The 27918-nt window shown below is 44.1% G+C and overlaps 1 protein-coding gene across 2 annotated transcripts in view; it reads right to left on the bottom strand.

Annotated features, from left to right (window-relative positions):
- DOCK1 (dedicator of cytokinesis 1) overlaps nt 1-27918 on the bottom strand; it is a 525198-nt gene that overhangs the window by 100117 nt on the left and 397163 nt on the right. For both annotated transcript variants that reach the window (XM_068548757.1, XM_068548758.1), the window contains exons 30-31: nt 15267-15345; nt 6615-6715 (exon numbers count right to left, since the gene is read on the bottom strand). In XM_068548757.1, coding sequence (XP_068404858.1) covers nt 6615-6715; nt 15267-15345 — 180 coding nt within the window. The remainder of the gene's footprint in view (nt 1-6614; nt 6716-15266; nt 15346-27918) is intronic.

Below are 27918 nucleotides of genomic sequence, written 5' to 3'. Positions count from 1 at the left end.
GCTCTCTTAGAGAGTAATATTTACCCAAGATTTGAAGAAGGAAAGGTGTAATCCAGACAGAGAGGGGAAGAGACCAGCAGGTGCAAAGGCCCTGTGGCGGTGAGGTGGGGGGGTAGGTGAGTATATGGACCAAAGAAGGCAGTGAGACTGGAGGACAGGGAGCTTGCCTTACTCCTTCCCCTTAAGAGGAGGGGTGTGCTGTGAACCAAGGCTGCAGAGGCAGATTTATAAGTATTTTTTTTAAGTTTCAAAAACTCTTTTGCAATAAGAAATATACTAAGCAGCATGCATAAAAATGTATGTATACAAAAGTTCTATGAAATAATACTTAACTTTACTACCTGCAATCAACTCTGATGCTTTCTTATATTCTATTTCACGGAAAAAAAAAAAAAAGGGAAAAAAATGTATGTTGGTCTTGGCTCGTGTGGGTTGACTTGTGTCCTCCATAAAGATCTGTTAAAGCCCTAACCCCTACTACCTGTGAACGTGACCCCCTAAAGAGGGTCTTTACAAGATGTAATCCTGTTAAGATGAGGTCATGCTGGATGGGGCGGGCCTTAAATCCAAGGACTGGCATCATTATAAAGAGAGGGATACATTTAGAGACACAGACAAACAAGGCTGAAGGCCATGTGAAGAGGGAGGCAGAGACAAGAGTTATACAGCCACGGCCACGGAGGACCAAGGATGGGGGCCATGGCCACGGAGCACCAAGGATGGGGGCCACGGCCATGGAGCACCAAGGACGGGGGCCACAGCCAAGGAGCACCAAGGACGGGTGCCACCCACCCCCAGAAGATAGGAGAGAGGCATGGACAAGGTCCTCCCTCTGAGCTTCCAGAAGGAAAACAACTCTGCTGATGCCTTGACTTCAACCTCTGGCCTCTGTAACTATGAGACAATAAATTTCTGACGTTTCACTTAGTTTGTGTTGTTACATTATGGCAGATGACTCTAAGAAATTAATACAATGGCCCATTAAGTTGCTATCCCAGCCCAATGAAGGGCTGAGATGCACAATTTAAAAGCTGCTATCTTAAGGAAAGAGAACAGAATGAGAAGGCCCAACACCAAGCCTTGAGGAGCTCCTGCACTTAATGGGTGGAGGGAAGAGTCTGAGCCTGACAAGGGAGGAGTGGAGAGGCCAAAACACTACGAGGAAAACCTACAGAGGGGTTCTGGGAGCCCAGGACAGAGCTGGCCCGCAGCCAGCATCAGGAGTGGGTGGGGGGTGTGGAGTGAGAGAGGCACGGAGGGAGCTGGAGGGAGATGATGGGTGGGGTGAGACATTTTTATTTTTATGGGAAAGACTGGTTAAGTTCTGGGGAGGTGGGAGGAGACGGGACCCCAAATGTGACGGATGGGAATAAGCCTTACTAGACACAGGGGTCTGATGTGTCCTCCACTGCATTAAGTTTTATCACATTCAGAAAAATTCAGCATCACTGGGCTGGGGGGTGAAGGGGTGGTGGTGGTGGGATGAATTGGGAGATTGGGAGTGACATGTATGCACTAATATGTATAAAATGGATAACTAATAAGAACCTGCTGTATAAAAAAATTTTTTTTAATGTTTTTTAAGAAAGAAAATAAATATGTGCACACAAAAAAATTCAGCATCACTAAAAGAAGATGTGGTATACATTTACAATGGAATATTACTCAGCCATAAAAAAGAATGAAATAATGCCATTTGCAGCAACATGGATGGACCTAGAGATTGTCATACTGAGTGAAGTAAGTCAGACAGAGAAAGACAAATACCATACAGTATCACTCGTATGTGGAATCTAAAGTATAATACAAATGAATTTACTTACAATACAGAAGGAGACTCAGAAAACAAACTTACGGCTACCAAAGGGGAAAGGGATGGGAGGAGGAATAAATTAGGAGTATGGGATTAACAGATACACACTACTTTATATAAAAGAAGTAAGCAATAATGATTTACTGTATAGCACAGGGAACTATATTCAATATCTTGTAACAACCTATAACGGAAAATAATCTGAAAAAAATATATAACTGAATCACTTTGCTGTACACCAGAAATTAACACAATGTTGTAAATCAACTATACTTCAACTAAAAAAAAAAAAAAAAGCATATAGCATCGCTAATGCATGTGGGACACTTAATTAATCCTTCGAAAAGGACCTTAGCACAGGTTACAGCTTGTTGAGTCCATCTCCCTGGGTCCCCTTCTAATTCTTAGTATATAGTGAATTTATCTGGAATAATTTGAGTCTCTTGGGAAAAAAATTAGCACAAACACAAATTATTTCCTTTTATAATTTGGAACATTCAACTGCAGCTTCAGATTAGGTCACACTGCAAAGCAAGGCTTGTCACTGTGTACTTCTTTCCTTTCGGTTTCCCTAAAAAGTAATGTGTACAGTATGAATTAACACACTGATGTTTCAGAACCCAGTGTTTGGAAACATTGTGATATTTTGTTTATGCGGTATTTTGGTCCAGTAGTGAAACCTGTCCTCTTAGAAGAGGCACTGAGCTGAGGATAGACTTCTATAGGAAAAACAAAACGAACCAGAAAAGGATGGGAGACATCCCGGGGCCAACTGGGGAGAGGGTACCATGAGGAACCCACATTAATCACATAGGTTCAAATCCATTGACCTGGGCTTGGCCATCACGCTTTACCCTCTCGGGCTGGAATTTTTAAATGGGCATTTTATGCTTAGAGCTGCTGGAGGCCCATTCATGGACCCCTTTCCTCTTCCAGAATGCAGTCTGGTCCTGAACACAGAAGGCCATTTGCAGTCACATCACCCCATTGCCCCAACGCTAGGACACACGATGTCTTACAAACTAAAATGGTCAAGTTGGCTGCTAATCCAAAGCCAACTCTTTCACGTTTGACTCATGCTTCCGGAGCCCCCGTAATGTACAAGGCGTGGGGGATGGACGGTGGGGCATTCATGAAGGTCAGGGTTAGCATTCTGTCGCCTTCTCTGTCTTTGTTAGGAGTCACTAGCGCCAAGGATGTCTGAAGGTGAGTCAGTTAAATGTTCTCATTATGGACTTTGATTCCTAGAGGTTATTTATTTTGTGGTTCGTTGCCAGATCTTGTACTCAGTTTGGGTCTGACATAATCAGTGTTCTGCACGCTATGGCCCATTCTTTGATGTTACTCCCATGTGCTTTGGGGAATGCTTTTGGAATAAATATCCTAATTATCTCCCCAACCTAGGTCACCAGGAGGACGTGAAGCTTAACAAGAGGGAAGGAACAGGCAGATCTTCTGATACTGGAATCTTCTATTGTTCTGAGCCACAGTGCTGTGGGCCAGGCAGACGTGAGGAGCTGCAGGCCGCGGCAGAGAGGAAGGGCAGCGCTGGGGGCACGAGGGGGCTCACGCCGAAGCCCTGGGTTGGATTCACAAACCCTACAGCAGTAGACAAGCCGATGTGGACAGCCAGAGGCTACTAAACAGGGGGGCATCACTCCACTTTCAGACCCCACGGCCTTTCCCTCTAGAAGAAAATAACCCCCTGAATCACGCTCCAGTGTGCTGGAAATCAGCAGCCAGCCATTTGCTCAGACGCCTGGGGTTAATCCCCGTGTCACCTGGTCCCTCGCACCTTGCCCCAAGTCCCAACCACTCCAGGCCCGGCCACTCACTTATGCTTCAGCAACGCAGCGCATTTCTGCTTATAGAGTGGGCCATGCCCCTTAGGACGCGATTACCCCTTTTGGGACTGGCTGTTTGCTGACAAGGGGCTCAGTCAATCAATCCGGTAAACATCTCAGCCACCTTTGCCACCCAGGCTGAGTCCTACATGCCCACCTCCGGGCTGCCAAGGCATCTGGGGAGCACTTACGTTCTACCCCAATCATGTAATTTTGCACAGCTACCTGCCCCCTAGACTGTGAACTTCTTATCTCTGGGTCCCAAGCACCAGGACCCGGCCTAAGTACATGGCACAATTTGAAACAAATTAAAACATTTCTAAGGCACTAGAAAATTTAAGCATTTGGGTAGGACCATCTCCTAATATTTCTCATGCAGGTTTTGCTGTTTAGAAATTAAAATTGCACACGGATGATAAACTGTTTAAGGTGTGGCAAGAGGCAGGTTCAACAAACAGGTGAACCAGCGGTTTATCTCAGCCACGCGGCCTCATAGGCCAAGAGCGCTCAACACAGACGCTGGAAATTCCTTCCCCTCGGTGGCCTGGCATGGCCACACACTGAACCTGTGCCCCTGGGAGAGGGCCCCTCGGGCTGCACAGGAGCTGAGACACTCCTGCAAAGACAATTTCTGAAATGTTTGGGGCTTTTTCCCTCGGGGGATCCATGAGACAATTTCAAAGGGAAAATCCGGAGTCTCTCCTTGCCACGGCTGTGAGAGAGAGAATTCTAAAAGCCCGATTCAGCGGCCCTCTGGGAGGGGCGACACCAGCTGGCTGTGTTTAATTTTCCTTGGCTTTGAAGCTTCAGAAGGCACAGCACGATGTGGGAAGCAAACGTTTTCTCTGGTGGACAAGGCAAGGCCCTGTGTGGTGAATGCATTTATTGGTGTCGCTCTAGCTTAGATGTTAATGCTCTCACACCAACAAGGAAAGGGCCCGGGGAGAGAGACGGGCCCCACCCTGACCGGAGAATGCTCAGAATCAAATAGTTTTATTCTCCAAACTGTGAAGGAGACGTCAGCTCTTTTCAGGCAGATTTCCGGTTTAAACTCAATTCTCCTCCGCAGGCATCTCTAAGGGTAGGATGAGCTACGAGCTTGGCAAGGAATGGGCACCGTGTCGGCTGGAGCTGGGGCTGGACCCCAGCCTCACCCCACATGAGCACTGCACACAGGAGGGCAGGACAGGATAACCAGGGCTCTGGAGGGCTCTGCGGGGGAGCGGCTAGGGCCGAGTCCTGTGTGTGCTGGTTATTAGTGTTTCTATTACCAACAGCTTTCCCCATGACAGCTTTTCATCAAGGACAACAAGCTGGGAGCCATCCCTCACTTCCTGGGAGCACTGAGGGAATGTAAATTTCACAAAGTGGTAGCATCCCTGTTGAGCCAATCCCCGGAAGGTGCTGCCTAGAAAAGTCTGTCTCCTGAGCCAAGATGAGGGATAAACCCTGCTGGCTCGGAGGTGGGGGCCATCTTCCCTGCCATCCCCGCTGGGCACCCACCGGGCCCAGGCCCCCCGGGGTGCATTTCCCTTTCTGAAGAAGGAACACTTGTCTCTATCAACGGCCAACAGACCAGTCATTCAACTGTGGAAGCTTGAAGGAAAGACGGCCCGATGTTTTGTTTTTGTTTTGGTTGCTCCACGTGGCATGAGGGATCTTAGTTCCCCGACCAGGGATCGAACCTGGGAAGCAGGGAGTCTTAACCACTGGGAAGGGAAGCCAGGGAAGTCCCAAGATGACCCGATGAAAGCTGACTTTCAGATGGTCTCAGGGAAGGAGTTAAGGTTCTAAAAGCAGCCCAGCTAAACGTCTCGGGCTCTGAACTGCCCGAGTTAGAATGACTCGGTGTGAGACACGGGACCCTGGTTCACAACCTGCTTCACTTCCTCGTCTGGAAAATAAAGATGATAAGAGAACCTATGGAATTGTTTTGGTTTTTGTTCGAATGATTCTATGTGAAAAATGCATAAAACGTTCTTAGAAAGTCACTGGCAGGTCATACGTGCTCTGTAAATATCTGCTGAACTACTTCTTACTCCCCAGGGATAGTGTGCTTTCCATTTGGTCTGCAAGGGAGACACACACTCCTGGGATACTAGGAGGGAGGGCTGAGCAGCTGTCCCCTTCTGAGAGGCCCTGGAATCTCTAACCTCAGTGACGGTACCGGGCTGGCAGTGCCTTGGAACCGTCAACACGGCTCAGAGGGATTACGAAGTGATGAACAGGGACGGATGACTTAGCAATGTGATGTACTGATGGAAGGGGCCCCCAGAGAACTGAGACGCTGGTGAAACTGAGGCAGAGAGAGAGGTGGCAAGGCCCTCAGAGTGCCCAAGGGTTGCAAAGAAACCCACGCAAGGGTTCTTTTTCTGACTCTGGACCAGGAGCTGTTCCGGATGCAGTGCTGAAGGAGCCGGGCAGGGATCCTGGCTTCCCCGGGGCTTCTCAGACGTTTTCAGGATAATCCAAGGGCTAGTTAAGCCCTTTCAGAGCTCCTGCCTGGAAGAGGACCGGGGTCATCTCTTGCAAAGAAGGAACCCCAGATGACTCACCACTCCGCAATGAGTTGTTCCACAATCCCAAGATGCCAACAGCTTCTGCCAGAAGCTTCCTTGTTTGAAGCAGCGTTGGACAATTAAGCAATACAGCAAACCATACGTGGCGTGACATCAGCACGGTGCACAGCGAAAGCAATTATCTCCCGAAACTCCCATTCTGTTCGGTGCTAATAGTCTTGAATGACACTGACTTGCAACCCACCAGAATGGATCTGCAATTTTAGATCTGGATTCATGGGTCACAAAAGGCAATACTCAATTCATGGTTTGAAACCACCCTCTCATTACACCATGATTACATCTCAATTGGTAACCAGTTGGCTTAGAGGACGCAAGAAGACTGTGCTAACAGAATTGCAGGCTCCTGCCCGTGCATTTGGGGCTACGTGGACTTACTTGTTCAGGATTTTCCCTCTCTTTGCACTTGAAAAATTCTCCAGCTGCAAGGACTCTTGCGTGAGGAAAGCGACAGCCAGGTGAAAATAGTTGTTCCACAGCTGAAACCAAAAAGGGGAGATGCTAAGGTGCCGAACCGATTAATATAGGATCTCGGAAACGCTCCGAGACGTTTAGAGTAGCATTTGCCCAGCACACACTTCTGAAAGGTTTGAAAGCCGCACTCTCTACATACACATTGCTAATCAGCCACCCACGGTGTGGTTCAGGGCTGAGCATGGGCTCTGACAGTGCAAGCAGTCAGATCCCAGCTCATCCACTTACTTAGGCGGACACCCCAACCTCTCTGTGCCTCGGTTTCCTCAGGTAAAGTGGGAATTTCAACAGTACCTACCTGATTGGGCTGCTCAAGGACGGAGGGAGTAAAGACATGCAGTGCCCATCCAGTGGTGCCGGGAGCACGGTAAGCACGTAATAAATGTTAGCTGTTATTAATACTGTATTATGGAGCCCCTTACCTCACAGTATACAGCAAGTCCCGTACATATGAAGGAGTTCCGAGAGCACGTTCGTAAGTCAAACTTGGTCATAAGTCCAACAGAGTTAGCCTAGGTACCCAACTAACACAATCAGCTATATACCACTGCTTTTACGCTTGCTTCCGGACATCCTGGGCTTGAAATAAAGATACTGTACTACTGTACTCTATACAGTACTGTAAAGTACACAAAAGCACAACCAATTGTAGAGGATGCACGCAAGGGACAACGTACGCCAGACACGTGAACTAACGTACGTGACTGGACAGCGAACGCACATTTGCATTTTTGAAAGTTCACAACTTGAAGGTTCGTAGGTAGGGGGCTTACTGTATAGATTTCTATAATTTATCATTTTTATGATACTAAAAATATATAAACACTAGAAAATTGAGGAAAACGTAAAAAGATCCAACATTTTATATTTCAAGGACTTACTTACAGACTGTACGTGGCTTAAATGACAATTTACTATAAAATGATTCTGTCATCCTAAAGCTCTTCACTGGAAGCTCTGTGTATCTGGACACAGTATCCCATAAAAGTGTTCTTCAACAAGAAATGTTATGAGGGGTAGATTCCCAAAGTCATGAAACTAAGACCCCCTGAGTAGGTCAATGTTTAAGACCAGGTGAAGAAAATTAAAATGAAGGACGAATTCTTGGATCATGAATGGGGGCTTTCCGCTTGAACTCAATAAATGGCACGGGCATACCCCTCACTGCCCAGGGGAGAAACCTGGGATTTATTCTGGGGTTTGTCGTTCACAGCATCCCACCGTTTCCATCAGCAAGTCCTTCCGCTTCACCTTATAAATCCCTCCCAAGCCCACCCACTTTGTCTCAGTGCTGGGATATCACCCACCCCAGGCCAGCATCATCCCTCACACACCAGAACAGCCTGCTTCCTGTTTCCTGTCCTCGCCTCGTCCCACAAGGCAGCCAGAGGAAACTGACACTAATCTGAGGGGGCCACACCCCAGCTCAAACCTCTTCAGGAGCTTCCCACACGTTTCCGGTCAGAACAGAGTTTGAAGGGGAGTCCCGCGGCCTGGTTCCCTCTGCTTCCGCCTTGCAGCAGCCTTTCCATCCACACTCTGCACCCTTGTCTTCCCATCAGATCCTTGAGCTGACGCTCTCCCCACCCCTGGGCCTTTGCAGATGCCGGGTCCACCCCCCTCTCCTCCCTCACTGGGTCTCAGCATACCTGGACCAGGTGTGTTCGCCCTCTCCACGCCCTTGAGCACCTTGGTCTGTCCCTACAGTCCTGCCCTAATCGTCCTCCCTTTACACTCCATGGTACATAGGGTGGGGGCAGGATTCCAGGTCTGGGGCAGAGCCTGGCTCAACTTAAGTGATCCATCAGGAATAATCAATATTTGAGGGATGAACCCATGGGGATTTCTCAAATGCAAATGAAAACTCTAGGGACATTTCCTCCAGATTGCTTCTATCTGCATCCTCTCTCAGAGGGCAGCACCCGAGGGTGGGGGGTTGGGGAGAGCAGGTGAGAGATAAGCGGGGAGACCCTCCCCCCCAGGAACTGCAGCAAGGGGCTCAGAGACTGGCCATCACAGATACTCCTCAGCGGACCATTCTTGTACCACAGGATATTTCAGGGGAACTTTCACCTGCTCCCAGTGGGAAAGAGCTGGAGAGAGTTTCCATCACATGTCCAAGCTCCAAGGTGCCTCCAATGATCTTAGGAAGAAATCTGTGGGTACTGGTTTTCTTATTTACAAAACAGGGGTAATATTCATTGCATCCAATGTGATGGTTACACAGAGTTACGTAAAAACAAGGTGTTAACAATAATGACTCTATTTTCAGTGACCAGAGAAATAAGAGGAAATTTTCAAGCATGGAGGTAGCTAAGAGTGTGGTGGGCTTCATCTATCCGGTGCTCCTCAGGAACCGGCATTTCCTCAGGAACAGAGCAGCTCATTCCCAGGTAAGTGCTGGTCTTCCCATTTCACAAATGAGGTTCAGACACTTGCTCCAAACCACAAAAAAAAAAACCACGTGAAGCAGAACAAGGGTCTCCAGCGGGCCATCCTGGACCTCACAGGCCACACTCTTCCCTGCCCACAAAGGCACTTTCTCTGTCAGGCCTTTTTATAATAAAAGGGGTGACTCAAATCAATAAAGTACAAGTTGCTTCCTTTGTTTCTGGAACTAACATCGCCCCGCTATGGCCACCCATCTCCCAGCAGTGCCCTCCTCTCACAGCACTGGCAGGGGTCCCTGGCCACGTTTGGGTCAGGGGCACCACTAGAGCAGGACCCAGAACGTATTTTAATGTATACCCGCTGCCCATAAAAACAACATCAACAAAAATACGAATGTGTCTTTTTAAATGCCAGTTTCACTAACTCTATATTCCTTCTCTTCACTCACACAGCTGCCAGGACGACAGCTGAGCCACAAGTCTCCTGAAAACCCTGCCCTGGGAGATATTTAGGGGAACTGCGTAGTCCAATGCCCTGAAGAAGGAGGTTCCCTCGTGGCCCGCGTGCCTGGAGACTCAGCGTTTCCACCTGTAAAGCAGGACTGGGACCCACAGGAGATTTTTATATCCTTAGGAATGAGGAGGCTGCCTATTGTGCACCTCAAAAATCCCCTGGCCATTGTCAGAGCCTGAACAGGACGAGGGGGCCCCCCAGGAGGTGGGCGCATCTGGCGTGGGGGGCAGGGGTCATGACTTCTGTGATGTTCCTCCCAAGGGCGCAGTCTGGGTCTAAGCACTGGGGAACGTGAGGCAACCCAAGTGCAGGGCCGTCTGCAAACCCAGACCTGTGCTCTGCAAGAGTGCCGAGGACAGAACAGCCAGGAAAGAGTGAGCAACTGTGCTAGCCTGAAGGAGACGAAAGACACGCAGAAACTGAAGGCATCGGGGGAGGGAGGGATGAATAGGAGGAGGACGAGGAGTTTTAGGGCAATGGAACTGGATGCGTGTCATTCTCCATTTGTCCAAACCCACAGAGTGGGCAAAACGTCTACAGTGTACCGTAATGTAAAGTAAGGACTCAGTGATTATGATCTGTGAGTGTAGGTCCATCCATTGTAACAAATGTACCATCTGGTGGGGGATGTTGATAGTGGGGCAGCTTTGTGTGCAGGAGGCGGGGGTCTACGGGAAATCTCTGCACCTCCCTCTTAATTTTGCTGTGAACTTGAAACTGCCATTAATAAAGTCTTTAAAAAAATCACATAAAAATATAAACATTAAAAAAAAAACCGTGTAAGCTATGCGTGATTTCAGATGTGACAACTCATGGCATTTGTGATGCTGACCTGTGAAGGATGGGATTGGGACGACTGAACTTGAATGTGGTCTGAGGACTGGTTAGGGTTGATGAGAATGTACATTTCCTGCATTTGGTATTCTTACTCTAGTCACGTAGGGGAAGGTCTCTGTTTGTATGAAATATACACTACAGATCTGGGGAGGTGATAGGGTGTCAGGCTGGCAGCTCACTAGGATAAGGTTAAGAAAAAAGAATTCTTGGTAGCATACTTGCTGGAAATGAGAAGCAGACCGAGGAGGGACAGAGGGAAGCAGAAGCAGCCCACAGGCATGATTAGTTCAAGGAGAAGGAAGTGTCAGGAGAGAGAACTGTGCAGGGAATGTTAGAACATAAAAACGCACCTTGTGGGAGCGCCCGCTGCCTGGACCACACGCTGAAGGCGGCCTCGGCCACATGGCACCCAAGCCTCCCCCTGGGGGTGGGAGGCTGGGAGCCCTCCAAAGTGGAACAATCAAATGCACTTCACACTTCCAAGGGACAAAGGCCAAAAGGGCTCACTGCAGCCAAGGTGTTGGGCCTGAAGGGAGTGTCCAGAGGACCGTATGCATGAAACAATGCACAAGCTCAGCAATAACCAGTAAGCCCATACCCACAGCAGTCACGCCTGAAATACACAGCCATCTACTCAGCACGCGATAGGCATGGCCTACATGGATAAAACAAGAAAACCTAATGAAGGACACATAAAAAGGCCTAAATATTCCTGTGTGGGATGGGAAAAAATAAACACTGCCACGTACTCCCCAAAGTGCTGTTACATTTCCCCTACAATTATTTATGAATTCAATAGACTCCTAGCTAAAATATAGACAGCATTTTTAAGAAGTTTAACAAGGTGATTCTGAATTTCACACAGAAGAGGAAACACGCAAAAAGAGTCAAGATAATTTTGCAATAACACACTAACGGGGAAGTCCTGGTTATACTAGCTGGGTATAAAACTCATAGGTAATAACACAGAAAACAGAACTGTACACACATGCATTTGTAATTATGAGTTTTCTCAGTGGCAGTTCAAATCATTGGGAAAGAAGAAACTACTTATAATGTGAAATAAAATTCATATGTTATTTAAACATAAAAATTCTTCTCTGCCCTTTGGACTCCTTTCTCCCCTCACTGTGCATTGTGTATCTGCATTAGGCATTGACCAAACCTCCGCCATCGGCAGAAAATAGCTGCTCAACCATAAAGAGAAACATTCTCCTCGCATCAACAAGACAACTCCTTAAAAGATAACATCCCATTGTATATATCTGCCACATCTTCCTTATCCATTCATCCGATGATGGACACTTAGGTTGCTTCCATGTCCTGGCTATTGTAAATAGAGCTGCAATGAACATTGTGGTATGTGACTCTTTTTGAATTATGGTTTTCTCAGGGTATATGCCCAGTAGTGGGATTGCTGGGTCGTATGGTAGTTCTATTTTTAGATTTTTAAGGAACCTCCATACTGTTCTCCATAGTGGCTGTATCAATTTACATTCCCACCAACAGTGCAAGAGTGTTCCCTTTTCTCCACACCCTCTCCAGCATTTATTGTTTCTAGATTTTTTGCTGATGGCCATTCTGACCAGTGTGAGATGATAAAAAGAAACAAAATTGAGTTATTTGTAGTGAGGTGGATGGAGTTAGAGTCTGTCATACAGAGTGAAGTAAGTCAGAAAGAGAAAAACAAATACAGTATGCTAACACATATATATGGAATCTAAGGAAAAAAAAAAAAAAAAGGTCATGAAGAACCTAGTGGCAAGATGGGAATAAAGACACAGACCTACTAGAGAATGGACTTGAGGATATGGGGAGGGGGAAGGGTAAGATGTGACAAAGTGAGAGAGTGGCATGGACATATATACACTACCAAACGTAAAACAGATAGCTAGTGGGAAGCAACAGCATAGCACAGGGAGATCAGCTCTGTGCTTTGTGACCACCTTGAGGGGTGGGATAGGGAGGGTGGGAGGCAGGGAGATGCAAGAGGGAAGAGATATGGGAACATATGTATATGTATAACTGATTCACTTTGTTATAAAGCAGAAACTAACACACCATTGTAAAGCAATTATACTCCAATAAAGATGTTTAAAAAAAAAAAGATAACATCCCTTCTTGACCTTGTAAGGGGTCACATGACCCAACTTGATGACTTAGATATGGATTATGTAAACTGTCAATAATATGTCATTTGATGTACCACCCTCTGTCTCAAAAAAACTTATATAAGTGTGCCTTGATTTCTAACTGGCAGAACAGTTCTCAGAGCTTTCTGAGATGTTCTCCCTGGGTTATAATCCTCAAATTCAGCTTGAATTAAATCTTCCAATTCTTTCTTAGACTGACTCATTTTTTCTTGACAATATAATAATGTGGGAAAAAGTGAAGTTAAACTCTAACCCCTAACACTAACTATAGAAAATGCAGATGTAGATAAACAACACGGACCAACTGTATAGCACAGAGAACTATATTCAATGTCTTGTAATAACCTATAATGGAAAAGAATCTGAAAAAGAATATAGATAAATATATTTTATATATATATATGTATCTGAATCACTTTGCTGTACACTTAAAGCAAACAGAACTGTAAATCAACTATACTTCAATTTTTCAAAACTCATTAAAAAAAGAAATCACAGATGGATTAATCATTGGAAAGTTAAAAAAAAAGCAGAACTATAAAGGTATTAGCAGAGACTATCTACATAAAGAACAGTTAAATTTATAATCAAAGACGGATTTGCCAAGCAAAACATAAAACCCAAAAGCCATTAAAGAACTGACACATTTAACTACAGAAAAATCAAACATTTCTATACGGTAAACCTAAACCCGTGACTAGGCTATATCATGAATTCCAACTTATGAAAAAGTATGACAAATAGCCCAAGAGAAAAATGAGCAGAGGAAATGATCAGACAGTTCATACTAGAAATCCTCACAGCCAATTAGTACTCTCAACCCAACCAGCAATCAGAGAAATACCAATAAAAATAAGAATCAACAATTTTAAAGAAATTGGTATGGGAGAAGACTCTAGACAATGACTGCTCTCAGAGAAGGCTGGTGAGATTGCAAATTGCTAGAGCATTTTAGGTCGGTCATTTATTAGTGTCCATGAAACTTAAAATATCTTACCAGTCAGCCTGGCAATTATGCTTCCAGGAACCTGTTCTATAGCAATGCAGCACTGAGATGCGTGTGTCACACTGTTCGTGGAAGCACTGCTTGGAAACGGGAAAAACTGAAAATAGCCTGCAGGTAATCAGTGCAGGAATGCCTGCACCAATGTTGGTACATTTACGTTGTGGAATATGATAGAAGTGAAAACCATGGCTGGCACGACCCAATTCACGTTCAAAACCAAAAGAAAGCAGGTCTAGGTCCAGATACAACTGACTCTTGAACAACTCGAGTTTGAACTACTAGGGTCCACTTACAGGTGGATATTTTTCAGTAGTGACTACTACAGTACTACATAGTCTGTGCTTGGTTGAATTACACTCAGATTAATCACCTTCCATCCCGCCCTCCCACATTTTTAAGGGTCAACTGTAAATGCTTAAAGAAGCCTCAAGGAGAACACACAACAATGATTTCAAAAGTTACCCAGCAGAGGGAGAAAAGGGTGAAAGGGTGGTAAGGGGCCTTTCATATTTTATTCGATGTGCGGATTTACCCTGCATAAATATTTTACGTGCATGTATCTGTGTATTAGGACATGTGAAAACAAACATTAAGCAGAGAAAATAATAAAACATTTAAAACTGTGAAAAATAGTAAGTAACATTTCCAAACACACAGTACCTGATGTACTACTATGTACTTAAATGACGATAAAACATTTTTAATTTAAAAAAATGATACAAGAAATAGGGCATAAGCACCTAAGAACTTAATCTAATAAACCGAATAGCATATTAGCTCTAAATTTTCTGAAGACAATGAAAAAGGGAAGGTAGATGGTTGTCTAATTTTTGTCATCTGGTAACTCACTTTTGAGCCAGACCACCCTCTGGGTATACATAAATTCTTCAGGTTCCTTCTCAGTGAAAAATCCTACCCAGGAAACTAACCTGTTTGCATTTGGATGCTTTTATTTGCAAACTTTAGTAAATGAAACTACATAATGGCAAAATCATGATTAGCAGAAATATATCCGAAGTTCAGTGGAAATGAGAGTCACAAATAGCAGATGCATAGTAAGAAATCATGCCAGGGAAAAATCAATCCTTTTTACACACACACACACACACACACACACACACACACTCCACAAGCACTGGAGAAGTAGGGCCAACATGGAAGGATCAGCTGACCACAGCCCAGGGGTGTTGCAGGGTTGCGACCTTTTGCCTGGTAAAGGCCAACTGGGGCAGCACAAAGCCGGAAGAGAACATATCAGGGGAAAATCTATATCTACAAGCAAGCTGGGCTCAGTGATGCAGACCCGCTTCGCCTCCTGGGCTGATCCTCATCACATTAGGATGGTCTGAGACAATCCTGGCAGCCTCACCAATTGAGACGTGGCAGCCTTCCTGCTCAGAGAGTCCCTACTTGTCACTCTGATTCAAGACTTTCACTCTGAAACAGCTCCATCTCCTTCCTCGCTAAATTGAGCAAATAGCCCAAAGGCATCATTTTCAATCCTCGGGTTCCAGTATCACACACTGTAAATTCCATTTCCACACCTTAAATGGGAAAACTTAAGTTCAAGGATTAGAAATATAAGATATGGGCTCAGACCAGCAATTTGTTTTAACATGATTTCCCAACGAAGGTCATGTCTACCTCTTCTCTTACCTGCAGCTCAAAGTTGGTTTGATCCAGAAATTTTTTGTTCAGCATATCTGCATACTGATTAATCGCTCGCAGAAAGACTCTGAAAGATCAAGAGAAAATTACATAATTACACACTTCTGCTCTGGCACCTTTGGAGGTTTGGCATTTCAATTAGCTACAATCCAAGACTGTCTGGCACGGGAACTCTCTAAGTCCTGTGAAAAGCTGTGAGGTTTTGCCAGTGAAAAGCCCAGAGAATTATATGCAGACGTTCTCCAAATTAATCAAGGACACACGCAGAATAAAAGAAACAGACCAAAATAACAGTGTGAAAGTAACATATGAAAAATATCACTAAAAACCCTAATTTTTTTAAAAAAGAAAAGGTGCAAATTAAATACTTTTCTCAAGTCACAATGTATTAGTGTTATAAAATTGGTCTTCGCTTAGCTGGCTTTTTAAAGTGAAGCATTTGAAAGCACTATTACACACTGTCAGGCTTGGAATGGTTTGGCAGGTCGACTGGAAAAAAATGCACAACCTAAAAGGTGAGAATTATGTTTTATTCGGCGGACAAAACTGAGGACTTAAGCCTAGGACACAGCATCTCAGATCGCTCTGAGGGACGGCTCCAGAGAGGTCAGGGTGGGGCCAGGATCCACAGAAGTTTTTGCAACAAAGACCAGGTAGTCAGAACTTCAAAAGATTACTAAGAAATGGACAAATTCTTGGAAAGGTACAACTGTCCAAAACAGAACCAGGAAGAATTAGAAAATATAAACAGACCAATCACAAGTAATGAAATTGAAACTGTGATTAAAAATCTTCCAACAAATAGAAGTCCAGGATCAGTTGGCTTCACAGGTGAATTCTATCAAACATTTAGAGAAGAGCTAACACCCATCCTTCTCAAACTCTTCCAAAAAATTGCAGAGGGAGGAACACTCCCAAACTCATTCTATGAGGTCACCATCACCCTGATACCAAAACTAGACAAAGATATTACAAAAAAAAGAAAAGTACAGACCAATATCACTAATGAATATAGACGCACAAATCCTCAACAAAATTCTAGCAAACAAAATCCAATAACACATTAAAAGGATCATACACCATGATCAGGGATGCAAGGATTCTTTAATATATGCAAATCAATCAATGTGATCTACCATATTAACAAATTAAAGAATAAAAACCATATGATCATCTCAATAGATGCAGAAAAAGCTTTTGACAAAATTCAACACCCATTTATAATAAAAAAAAACTCTCCAGAAAGTGGGCATGGAGGAAACCTATCTCAACATAATAAAGGCCATATATGATAAACCCACAGCAAACATCATTCTCAATGGTGAAAAAGTGAAAGCATTTCTTCTAAGATCAGGAACAAGACAAGGGCGTCCACTCTTGCCACTATTATTCAACATAGTTTTGGAAGTCCTAGCCACAGCAATCAGAGAAGAAAAGAAATAAAAGGAATACAAATTGGAAAAGAAGTAGCAAAACTGTCACTGTTTGCAGATGACATGATTCTATAACACAGAAAATCCTAAAGATGCCGCCAGAAAACTACTAGAGCTAATCAAGGAATGTGGTAAAGTTGCAGGATACAAAACTAATGCACAGAAATCTCTTGCATTTCTATACACTAACAATGAAAGATCAGAAAGAGAAATTAAGGAAACAACCCCATTTACCATTGTAACAAAAAGAATACCTAGGAATAAACCTACCTAAGGAGACAAAAGACCTGTACTCTGAATACTATAAAACATTGATGAAAGAACTCAAAGATAACATAAATAGATGGAGAGATACACCATGTTCTTGGATTGGAAGAATCAATATTGTGAAAATGACTATATTACACAAAGCAATCTACAGATTTAATGCAATCCCTGCCAAACTACCAATGGCATTTTTCACAGAATTACAACAAAAATTTTTGCAATTTGTATGGAAACACAAAAGACCCGAATAGCCAAAGCAATCTTGAGAAAGGAAAACAGAGCTGGAAGAATCAGGTTCCCTGACTTCAGACTATACTACAAAGCTAGAATAATCAAGACAGTATGGTGCTGGCACAGAAACAGAAATATAGATCAATGGTACAGGATAGAAAGCCCAGAGATAAACCCACACACCTGTGGTCACCTTATCTTTGACAAAGGAGGCAAGAATATACAATGGAGGAAAGACAGCCTCTTCAATAAGTGGTGCAGGGAAAACTGGACAGCTACATGTAAAAGAATGAAATTACAACACTCCCTAACACCATACACAAAAATAAAATGGATTAAAGACATAAATGTAAGACCGGACACTATAAAACTCTTAGAGGAAAACATAGGAAAAACACTCTTTGACATAAATCACAGCAAGATCTTTTTTGAGCCACCTCCCAGAGTAATGAAAATAAAAACAAAAATAAACAAACGGAGATTGATCCTTTGTCAGTTGCTTCATTTGCAAATATTTTCTCCCATTCTAAGGGCTGTCTTTTAGTCTTGTTTACGTTTTCCTTTGCTGTGCAAAAGCTTTTAAGTTTCACTAGGTCCCATTTGTTTATTTTTGTTTTTATTTCCATTTCTCTAGGAGGGGGGGTCAAAAAGGATCTTGCTAAAGCAGAAACTAACACACCACTGTAAAGCAATTATACTCCAATAAAGATGTTAAAAAAAATAAACAAATGGGACCTAATGAAACTTAAAAACTTTTGCACAGAAAAGGAAACCATAAACAAGACTAAAAGACAGCTCTCAGAATGGGAGAAAATATTTGCAAATGAAGCAACTGACAAAGAATTAATCTCCAAAATATACAAGCAGCTCAATATCAATAAAACAAACAACCCAATCAAAGAGTGGGTGGAAGACTTAAATAGACATTTCTCCAAAGAAGACAGGTGGCCAAGAGGCACATGAAAAGATGCTCAACATCACTAATTATTAGAGAAATGCAAGTCAAAACTATAATGAGGTATCACCTCACACCAGTCAGAATGGCCATCATCAACAAATCTACAAACAATAAATACTGGAGAGGGTGTGAAGAAAAGGGAAGAACCCTCTTGCACTGTTGGTGGGAATGTAAATTGATACAGCCACTATGGAAAACAATATGGAGGTTCCTTAAAAAACTAAAAATAGAACTACCATATGACCCAGCAATCCCACTACTGGGCATATACCCTGAGAAAACCATAATTCAAAAAGAGTCCTGTACCACAATGTTCACTGCAGCACTATTTACAATAGCCAGGACATGGAATCAACCTAAGTGTCCACTGACAGTTGAATGGATAAAGAAGATGTGGCGCATATATACAATGGAATATTACTCAGCCATAAAAAGAAACAAAATTGAGTTATTTGTAGTGAGGTGGATGGACTTAGAGTCTGTCATACAGAGTGAAGTAAGTCAGAAAGAGAAAAACAAATACCATATGCTAACACATATATATGGAATCTAAAAAAAAGAAAATGGTTCTGATGAACCTAGGGGCAGGACAGGAATCAAGACGCAGACGTAGAGAATGGACTTGAGGACACGGGGAGGGGGAAGGGTAAGCTGCAACAAAGTGAGAGAATAGCATTGACATATATACACTACCAAATGTAAAATAGATAGCTAGTGGGAAGCAGCTGCATACCACAGGGCAATCAGCTTGGTGCTTTGTGACCACCTAGAGGGGTAGGATAGGGAGGGTGGGAGGGAGACGTAAGAGGGAGGGGATATGGGGATATATGTATACATATAGCTGATTCACTTTGTTATACAGCAGAAACTAACACAACATTGTAAAGCAATTATACTCCAATAAAGATGTTAAATAAAAAAAAAAATCTACAAACAATAAATGCTGGAGAGGGTGTGGAGAAAAGGGAACCCTCTTACATTGTTGGTGGGAATGTAAATTGATACAGCCACTATGGAGAACAGCATGAATTTTCCTTACAAAACTAAAAAGAGAACTACCATATGACCCAGCAATCCCACTACTGGGCATATACCCTGAGAAAACCTTAATTCAAAAAGACACATGTACCCCAGTGTTCACTGCAGCACTATTTACAATAGTCAGGACATGGAAACAACCTAAATGTCCATCAACAGATGAATGGATAAAGAAGATGTGGTACATATACACAATGGAATATTACTCAGCCATAAAAAGGAATGAAATTGGGTCATTTGTAGAGATGTGGATGGACCTAGAGTCTGTGATACAGAGTGAAGTAAGTCAGAAAGAGAAAAAAAAATATTGTATACTAACACATATATGTGGAATATAGAAAAATGGTACAGATGAACCTATTTGCAGGGCAGGAATAGAGATGCAGATCTAGAGAATGGACATGTGGACACGGAGGGGAAAGGGGAGGGTAGGATGAATTGGGAGATTAAGATTGACATATATACACGACCATGTGTAAAATAAATAGCTAGTGGGAACCTGCTGTATAGCACAGGGAGCTCAGCTCGGTGCTCTGTGATGACCTAGATGGGTGGGATGGAGGAGGCGGTGGGAGGGAGGTCCAAGAGGGAGAGGATATATGTATATACATACAGCTGATTCACTTCATTGTACAACAGAAACTAACACAACACTGTAAAACAACTATATTCCAGTAAAAAAAAAAAAAAGAAAGAAAGAAGAAGAAAATCAGATATCTCAAGTTAAGGAATTTAGTGTTTTTCATATATGGGAAAATATAAGAGTCTGGGCTCACTGAAATCATTCCTTTGATATGCATCTCAGCTATGTGGGGCCAGTATCCTGTGCTTTCTCATCCTGAGTTCACTCAGGGCTCACCACAGGGGTGGCTATAATGTGATGGCTTGATGGCTGCAATATCCTTTGTTTACTGATATGGCAGGCAACATTTTTTTTTTTAATCGATAAGTGAAATATCATCAAGCTTGGACGTATGGCTTACTTCAGTATCATTTGTCCTATATGCCAAATGCTAATTTTAGTCACTGTTTACTTGTTTAAATAAAATAAAAAAGTTTTAGTAGATATGAGAGTAATTTGACAAGAGTTTTAGCAGGAATTTTAATTCATTGATTCATTGATAAGGTACCATTTTAAGAACACAGGACAAAATATCACACCCTTCCATACCTTGACCTTTCCTTTTCCGTGATGAAATATATTATACAACTCAGGGTTGTCACAAATGACTCCAGAGTACTAAGTGTTTCATAAGGTTGTTTGTTCAGTAGATTTGTTTTATTACTCTGGAGAGTGTTTACAACAACAGAGCTTAGTCCTGATACTTCTTTTTAAATGACCCTTCTCCCTCTGCACAAAGGCAGGACGCAAGAGGAATTAGCATTAGGTCGCAGATAATAAACTTCATTACACTTCCTCTAGTTAGACAGCAGGAAGCAGCCAGAGTGTAAGAGAAATCTAGGTTACTTACTAGGAACTGGTGCTCTCTGACAACAGGATCTCTTTAGCCATGCAATGCCTGGAGAAGCTCCCCAGCCCTGACAGTCCCAGAGCCACTAAAGGTCAGTTAGCCTGGGAGGAGGGAGAGAGGGAAGGTCCACCTGGGGCTTTAAGGAGGTCTCCATCACCACCTCCCACCATCACCTCCTGTCCAACACCCACTATCATGCAGCTTTCTCTGGCATAGCTCAAAGAAAGAGGGTTTGCAGACATCATTTCATTAAGAGACCTATCAGGGATCCAGGACCAAAACGAGTATGACAGATGACCTGTGCCGGAGTTTGCTATCTTAGTGGCTGAAGGAAACCGTAGCCGGCGTTATCTGAATTCTTCCCTGAGGATGTTGAGACATAACCAGAAAGGAGGAATTGGTGCTGCAAGTGACTATTAATGGAGGGGCGTGGGCGTGCTGGCTTGTCCACTATCCAGGAGCATGGAGTGGGCAGTAGCATCAGCCATAGGGTGGCCAGATTCTGCCACTATAGGATGCCTAGTTAAACTGGAAAAATAGATCTTCTGGCTGAATTTCATAATTTATTGAAAAAAAAGCTGAATACAGGGCATTGAGGGCATCCTGACAAATTAATCCAGGACCAGGACAAAATCACTAGATTCAGGATACGCCTCATATATACAGGTCACCTGGCAACCCTAATCAGCCCTCCAGTCTTGGGCTGAGGTTGCCCATGTCATGTTCGGTCCTCAGAAGTACGGGATGCGTGGCTCAAGAGAAGATGCTCTACCCGGCCCACGTGACCCTTGGCAATTGTGTTCCATAGCACCTGGGGACGTGCACTGCACTGACCCCAGCAACCGGAGGAAGCCCCAGGTGTCAGTGGAGTAAAACAACTTCCTGTCACGGGGCGGAGAGCGGCTGTCATACAGCACAAAACCACTAGGCTTACGGCCAGGGACATTTTCTTTTTCCCCTTAACTTTTCCTTCCGCTTCAGAAATTGGCCGTTCACTGGCGTAGCCCAGAGTCCTTATGAGCTTTAAGGAAGCCACTCCCTCCAGCCCTCTATGACAATAACGACAAGTTCACTAGGACATGCATTATTATTACGGGCTAATTATTGTGCCTCAAGATAGCACCCAAACAGCTGCAATACGCTACTTCTAATTAAGCTCTGGAACAATTTCAGCTAGTTAAATAAAGATATTGCTCAAAATGACTTAAAAAAAAAAGATGCCATGCTGAAATAATATGAAGGCTGAGCAAAAACTTTTTAATGAACTGACAACTGAGAAGGAGCAGTGCTGAGAGAGATTCTATAATTTAGAGTCGCTATAAATTTTTTAAAAAGCCAGGACAAAAAACCAAATAACACAGAATACAAGTTGTAGGGGAAAAACTAAAGGGATGATCAAATAAAAATCATCATCAATGCTGCAACAGAGGTGAGCCACTCAGGCTACAGGTATCAAGGGCCACCTCACTTCTGCAGAACCATCCGGGACACACATACATTCCATCCTACCTTTCACACTTGATGGGATTAAAATCTTAGCAATGTTCCAAGTCCACTTGAACACAAATCAATTAACTAGGCAAAAAGAAACATAAACAGAGGCTAACTTTTAGGTAAGAATATTTAATATCTGCTGTAATTCATGAGCTTTTTCTAATAACTATCAAACCGAGGGAAATAAGTAAGAAAATCACATTAGAAACTTTTGCCTAACAATCTGCTTTCAGTCAAAGATTATGGAAAGCATCAGAGCTAAGCCAAGCGATTGGACAGCAGGATGCCTTACTAGTCTGAAAAGAAGGGTTTCAGCCCAGCTCAGCAGAGGGGAAGAGCAAGTCTTTTCTGTTGGGGAGCAATGAGAGGGAGGGTGGGGTGCAAGCGGGCTCTGCTCTGCGTCCCTGGTGACCCTGTCCACGCTGGGCACTGCTGGAGTTGCACTCAAGGACAGAGAAGCCCTCCAGACTGTTCCCAAATGGTCCTGTTTATTCATCCATGTGTCTGCAATGCCAAACTGGCATCTGGCACATCACATATGTTCACTATGTATTAGCCACAGGAAAGAATGAATGGATGAATATGGATGGATGGATGGACGGATGGATGGATGGATGGATGGATGGATGGATGGATGATGGATGGATGAGCTGGCCCAGAAGATCAGGCCCTGACCCACATTAGAGGGCTCAGGGAGGCTAGAATATTTGGTAGCCCCCGGCTCTCCCTGGAGTCCTTGCATTCCGAGTAGATTTTCCGCTGTGGGGTTCCGCTCTTTAGAGGTTCTTGGTAACCAAATTTCTCACTAGGCATTTGGCATTTATGGCTGGGCATTGCTCCCCTCCACTTCTGGAGCTAGTTCCTTAATGGAGGGAACCTCGTCTTTTACACATCAGGATCCCCCAAAGCACATCTTACCGCTGTGCATATTTAGAAATGTTCTGATCTAAGGGAGCATCAGTTTATAACTGCACTAACAGATGTCTCAGAGCCAGTGGTATGTCCAGGAACTCCTACCACGCAAACAAACACCCATACACACACACACACACACACACACACACACACACACTCAGAGCCTGCTCTAGAGGGGAGGGGGAATCCACCTTCTGGCAATCTGCATTGGTCTTTATTCTCTCCATCCAACATTATTGTACATAAATGTCAGGACCCAGTGAATAGAGGTCATGCCTACTGTTCATAATGTTCCCAGCTCCCAAGAACACGAGAACGAGATGCTTGCAGGGAGGGGACAGAGAACATGGCGGGTGGAAGGCAGGGAGCAGTTCAGAAAGGTGTTGCTTTGACTCTGCCAGAAAAGAGAGGGAGTGGAAGAGATGTGAACCAAGCAAGTCATGTCTCATTCTGAGCCGCGAGAGTGAAGTAACTTCTAAAAAACGAAGCTAATGGTGTGAGAACTAAATGCTTTCATGGATGCTGTCCCACAAGGTCAAAATGATTAAGAAAAAGGGCAAGCCAATACTTCACAGAGCTCTTTTCAATCATTTTTAATCTATGAAAGGATTTATTTATAATCTAAAAATTTTAAAGGTAAAACCAAACACACAAACTAAATAACGTAGAGAGAGCCACAGGCAAATCCCCCAAAGATTCAGAAGCCCTAAGGTCTAGATGTACTGTCTGTAGACATTCAAATCATTCCAGACAAATGGCTGCACCTTTTCTTGTTAATGGCTCCATGGAAAGAACTCCATCTCACTCTGCTTGGTAACTGACACCTTCCTGTCTCCAGAGAGTCAAGGTCACCACCTTTACCCCTCTCGTCACAACGTTACCCATTTTAAATAATCTGGGGGCCTGGTGACACAGACATCATTCATTCCCAAAGTTCATACAATTAAAAACAAACAAACAGAAAAGCCCAGGAAGTTTTCCTTGACTTCCTTCTCTTCTACACGGACAAAATGCTGTGCTATAATTCCTGATGGTGTCAAATATGAGTTTAATTGTCTACACACACAGACACATCCAATTACAGTTTTAATCTAATTATTTCTACCAACTATTATCTATCTATCTACCTACCTATCTATCCATCCATCCATCTACCTATCCATCCATCTACCTATCTATCCATCCATCCATCTATCCATCTATCATCTATCGATCTACCTACCTATCCATCTACCTATCTATCCATCTACCTATCCATCTATCTATCATCTATCTATCTATGCATCTATCTACCCATCCATCTCTCTCTCTCTCTTTACATCCATGTAAACATATGGCTAGAAGACCTTCAAAAGGTGCCCAAGTTTTTGAGATTCTCCTATTTTCAACCAACACATAAAGGTACTAAACTATGGGGCCTCTAAACTATCTTGAACTTTAAATCTCAGGTTGTTTTTTTTCTTTGCCTTTGAGATTAAAGGTAAGGAAGATGTACTGCCACATAATTCAAAGTCATTTGAACACTATGACGTCGGCTGACGCTTTACAAAATGGCAAGTAGCATTTGGTAAAAAGGGGACACAAGCCCCATGACTCGACTTTTGCATGTGTTCGCGAGAAGGCTGGGTGAGGAGGGGCGAGGCTCTGAGAAGGAGGCAGCTGCCAGTTTCCACGTCTCCCAACCACAGGCGTTTTCCAGAAGCCAACCCCCGGCCTTGCCTCTCACCCACATCCCCACTGTATCTCTGCACAAAAGGGCCAAGGCTGCCTCGTGAGCTCCAGCAGGGGACCGTCCCCCAAAGCTACCTATTGGAAAGCAATGTGTGCTGAGCAACCAAAGTAGCACAGTCCTAAATAATTATGTGTTAACTGAGAAGAAGGGAACTTAGAAAGCGGAACATAATCAGAAACCAATTTAACTACTAGAAGCTCCTGGCACAATTACAGTCCCTAAAATGACTTTATTATGACAGGGCCACAGGCATTTCTGTATCTCTGTTACCCAGTGTTCGCTGCCAATGAAACTGGAAGATGAGAGGCCTTATTACTACAGAGAGAAATACATCTATCGAGAGATGCCCTGAGCTTCCAGGGCAAGGCAAAGCCCCATTTCTCAAATGTTGAAGCTGTGGGGCTTCTCTTATTCCTTCTCTAAACTTACTTTAAGCTATATAATTAGATTGTACAGTTCAATACGAGGGCATTTAAATACCTCTGGCATTCACATAAGAGCCACTCTGGGGGAAAAAAAAAATCTGCATCTTTTAACAAAATGTTTTGCCCAAAGTGGTTAGAAAAAAAGGCAACAAATGTAAAGCGACGCATCCTATCCCTGCAGAACAATAAGTCAAGGAATCACAGCTGGAAATTTGCCTGAAAATGATTTCCGCATCGTTCAGGAATGCTGGGAAGGAGAGGCAACTTCAGGTGAAGTGATGAAAGCGGTGCAGAAGCTGCCACTTCAATTCCAAGGGACGGACGCTTTCCTCCAGCTGATCGGTCTCCCAGCACCTCCCACAAGCAGCACGGCGTCAAGTCAGTGTCTAAACAGCATCAGCCACTTGCCCTGGTGGGATCTTGGGTGAGGAACGAAGACCACATGAGCACAGAGAAGTGACTTCTAGGAAAGACCCTGGTGTGTCTCGAGGTGAAGTGGTGCACACAGAAGGCGGGGGGCTTTGGTGGGACCCGCCTCCAGTCTTTGCAACTTGGGAAACGGTGGGAAGACCAGCGTCATGAGAACTTTCTGGGAATGAGGCTGGAAGAGTTGGCTGGGGCCGTGAGAGGTTGGAGACACCAAGGTGCAGAATCTGTACCTCTGACGGTAGGCAATGGGGGCCCTGAAGACTTTAAAGCAGGGAAGAGGCCAGAAAGGCAAAAGGGTCAGCCGCCCTTGTTTCCTGAATGCATGAGATTTCCTCATTTCTTTTTCAAATCAATAAGCCTTCGACATCCATCAGACTCCTAACTAAAATGCAAATCGCTCTGAACCTTTCTGCTGGCCAGCTCTGGGAGAAGTGGGCTCAGTCCGTGAGGCCCAGGAATACAGAGAATTCCCAGGGAGGGTCTGCTCCAGACTAAGAAGGTCTCATCGCTGCTGGGGGGTCTCCTGGCGCAGACATCTGTGGGCCCTGGTCTGCAGGTCCAACTCACACTCAACACACTGGTACTCTGGATGCATGGTCTGTCTCCTGTCTCAGGTTCCGGCCAAAACAGTGTGTGTTGCGCACGAACCACTGTGGGCTGAAGGCGAGACATCCTGAAAGTGGCGGGACCGACCACCGCTCTCTGCCTCTGCCACTTGACCACCCCCCTAACTTTCTGCTGCTTTGCTGGTGAGCATTTTCTGAGCACCTTGTATGTTCCAGGCAGTGTTGTTACGTCACAGACATCACTGTGTGTGATACTGACGAGTCTTGGGGGGTATGAATTACCTAACATTTTACAAATAAGGAAACGAAAGCTCAGGGGGGCAAAAGTCCATGTTCCTTACAGTAGGCTTAGATCAAGGTGACAACGGGTCACAATTATGCCACCTTCCTTAGGAGCGTCAATCAGTGAGGTCAGCATGATACGAGTATAACCCTGCAACTGTGTTCCTTTTACACTGTATCGAGGAAAATCTCCAACACACGCAAAAGCAGGCAGCAAAAGAGACCCCCGTACTCCTCACTCAGCTTCAACAATTACCACTTTCTGCTCATGCTTGCTTCCGCTCTCCCCCATCCTGCCCCCCTCCCACATTATTACTGTTGTTGTTATTTTTAAACAGACTTGATTCCTAAGGGCAGCTTTAGGTTCACAGCAAAACTGAACGCAATGTACAGAGAGTTCCCCATCCCCGCTGGCGCCTCCAAGGCTGACATCCTGCACCAGGGCGGTACCTGCGTTCTAACTGATGGACTTACATTGTCTCATCATCATCACCCAAAGTGCAGAGTGTCATTAGGGCTCACTCCTGGGGTTGTACATTCTATGGCTTTGGACAAATATACAAGAACACATTTCCACCATGACAGTATCATACAGAATAGTTTCACGGTGCTAAAAACCCTCTGTGCTCTGCCTTTCCATCCTCCCCCTCCCACTGCGCCCCTGGGAGCCACTGATCTTTACTGTCTCCATAGATCTGGTTTTTCCAGGATGTCAGTTTGTTGAATCCCACAGTGTGTAGCCTTTTCATAGTGGCCCCTATTATTTTTAGAATGTTGTCTAATTTTTCCCAGGTTTAAGACCCTTAACATTTAAGGCACTTTACAGCAAAGACTTGAAACACATTCTCTTGTTAATCTCTTTTCTAACTCATCTGGGCAGCAAGTGCCTGCCGTACACAGAGTTCATGCGTCATCGTGGCTTAAAGCACATCCTGCTACATAGCCCGGGCTAACGTTCACGAAGCACCTCTGCCCCTGATGGGCCGGATGGTTTAGGGTGGGTCGCTCTATGGAAAATGGGTTATTAGCACACACCTCACCAGGCTTCTCTGACGTCTCCATGTCTGTGATGCGGCAGTTGTCTCATGAACGGCATCAATTACTGTTACGACTAATACACACCCACCCCTGGTTTCTTCCCATGCTACGTACAACTCTCTCTCCCATCCTTCAAAGCAAGGTTCCCCACAGCCTAATTTTGTAAATAAAGTTTTTTGATTTCTTTTTTTAATAAAGGCTTTAAAAAAATTGTGGTAAAGTACATGTAACACAAAATTGACTATTTCCACCATTTTTAAATGTACGCACGTTTCGGTGGCATTAAATACGTTCACATTGTTGTGCAACCATCACCACCATCCATTTCCAGAGCTCTTTTCATAAAACAGAAACTCTGTC

Source organism: Eschrichtius robustus, chromosome 7, assembly GCF_028021215.1.
Source record: "Eschrichtius robustus isolate mEscRob2 chromosome 7, mEscRob2.pri, whole genome shotgun sequence".
Lineage (NCBI taxonomy): Eukaryota > Metazoa > Chordata > Mammalia > Artiodactyla > Eschrichtiidae > Eschrichtius > Eschrichtius robustus.
The sequence above is the reverse complement of the archived record's forward strand: the minus strand, read 5'-3'. Positions and strand labels throughout refer to the sequence as shown.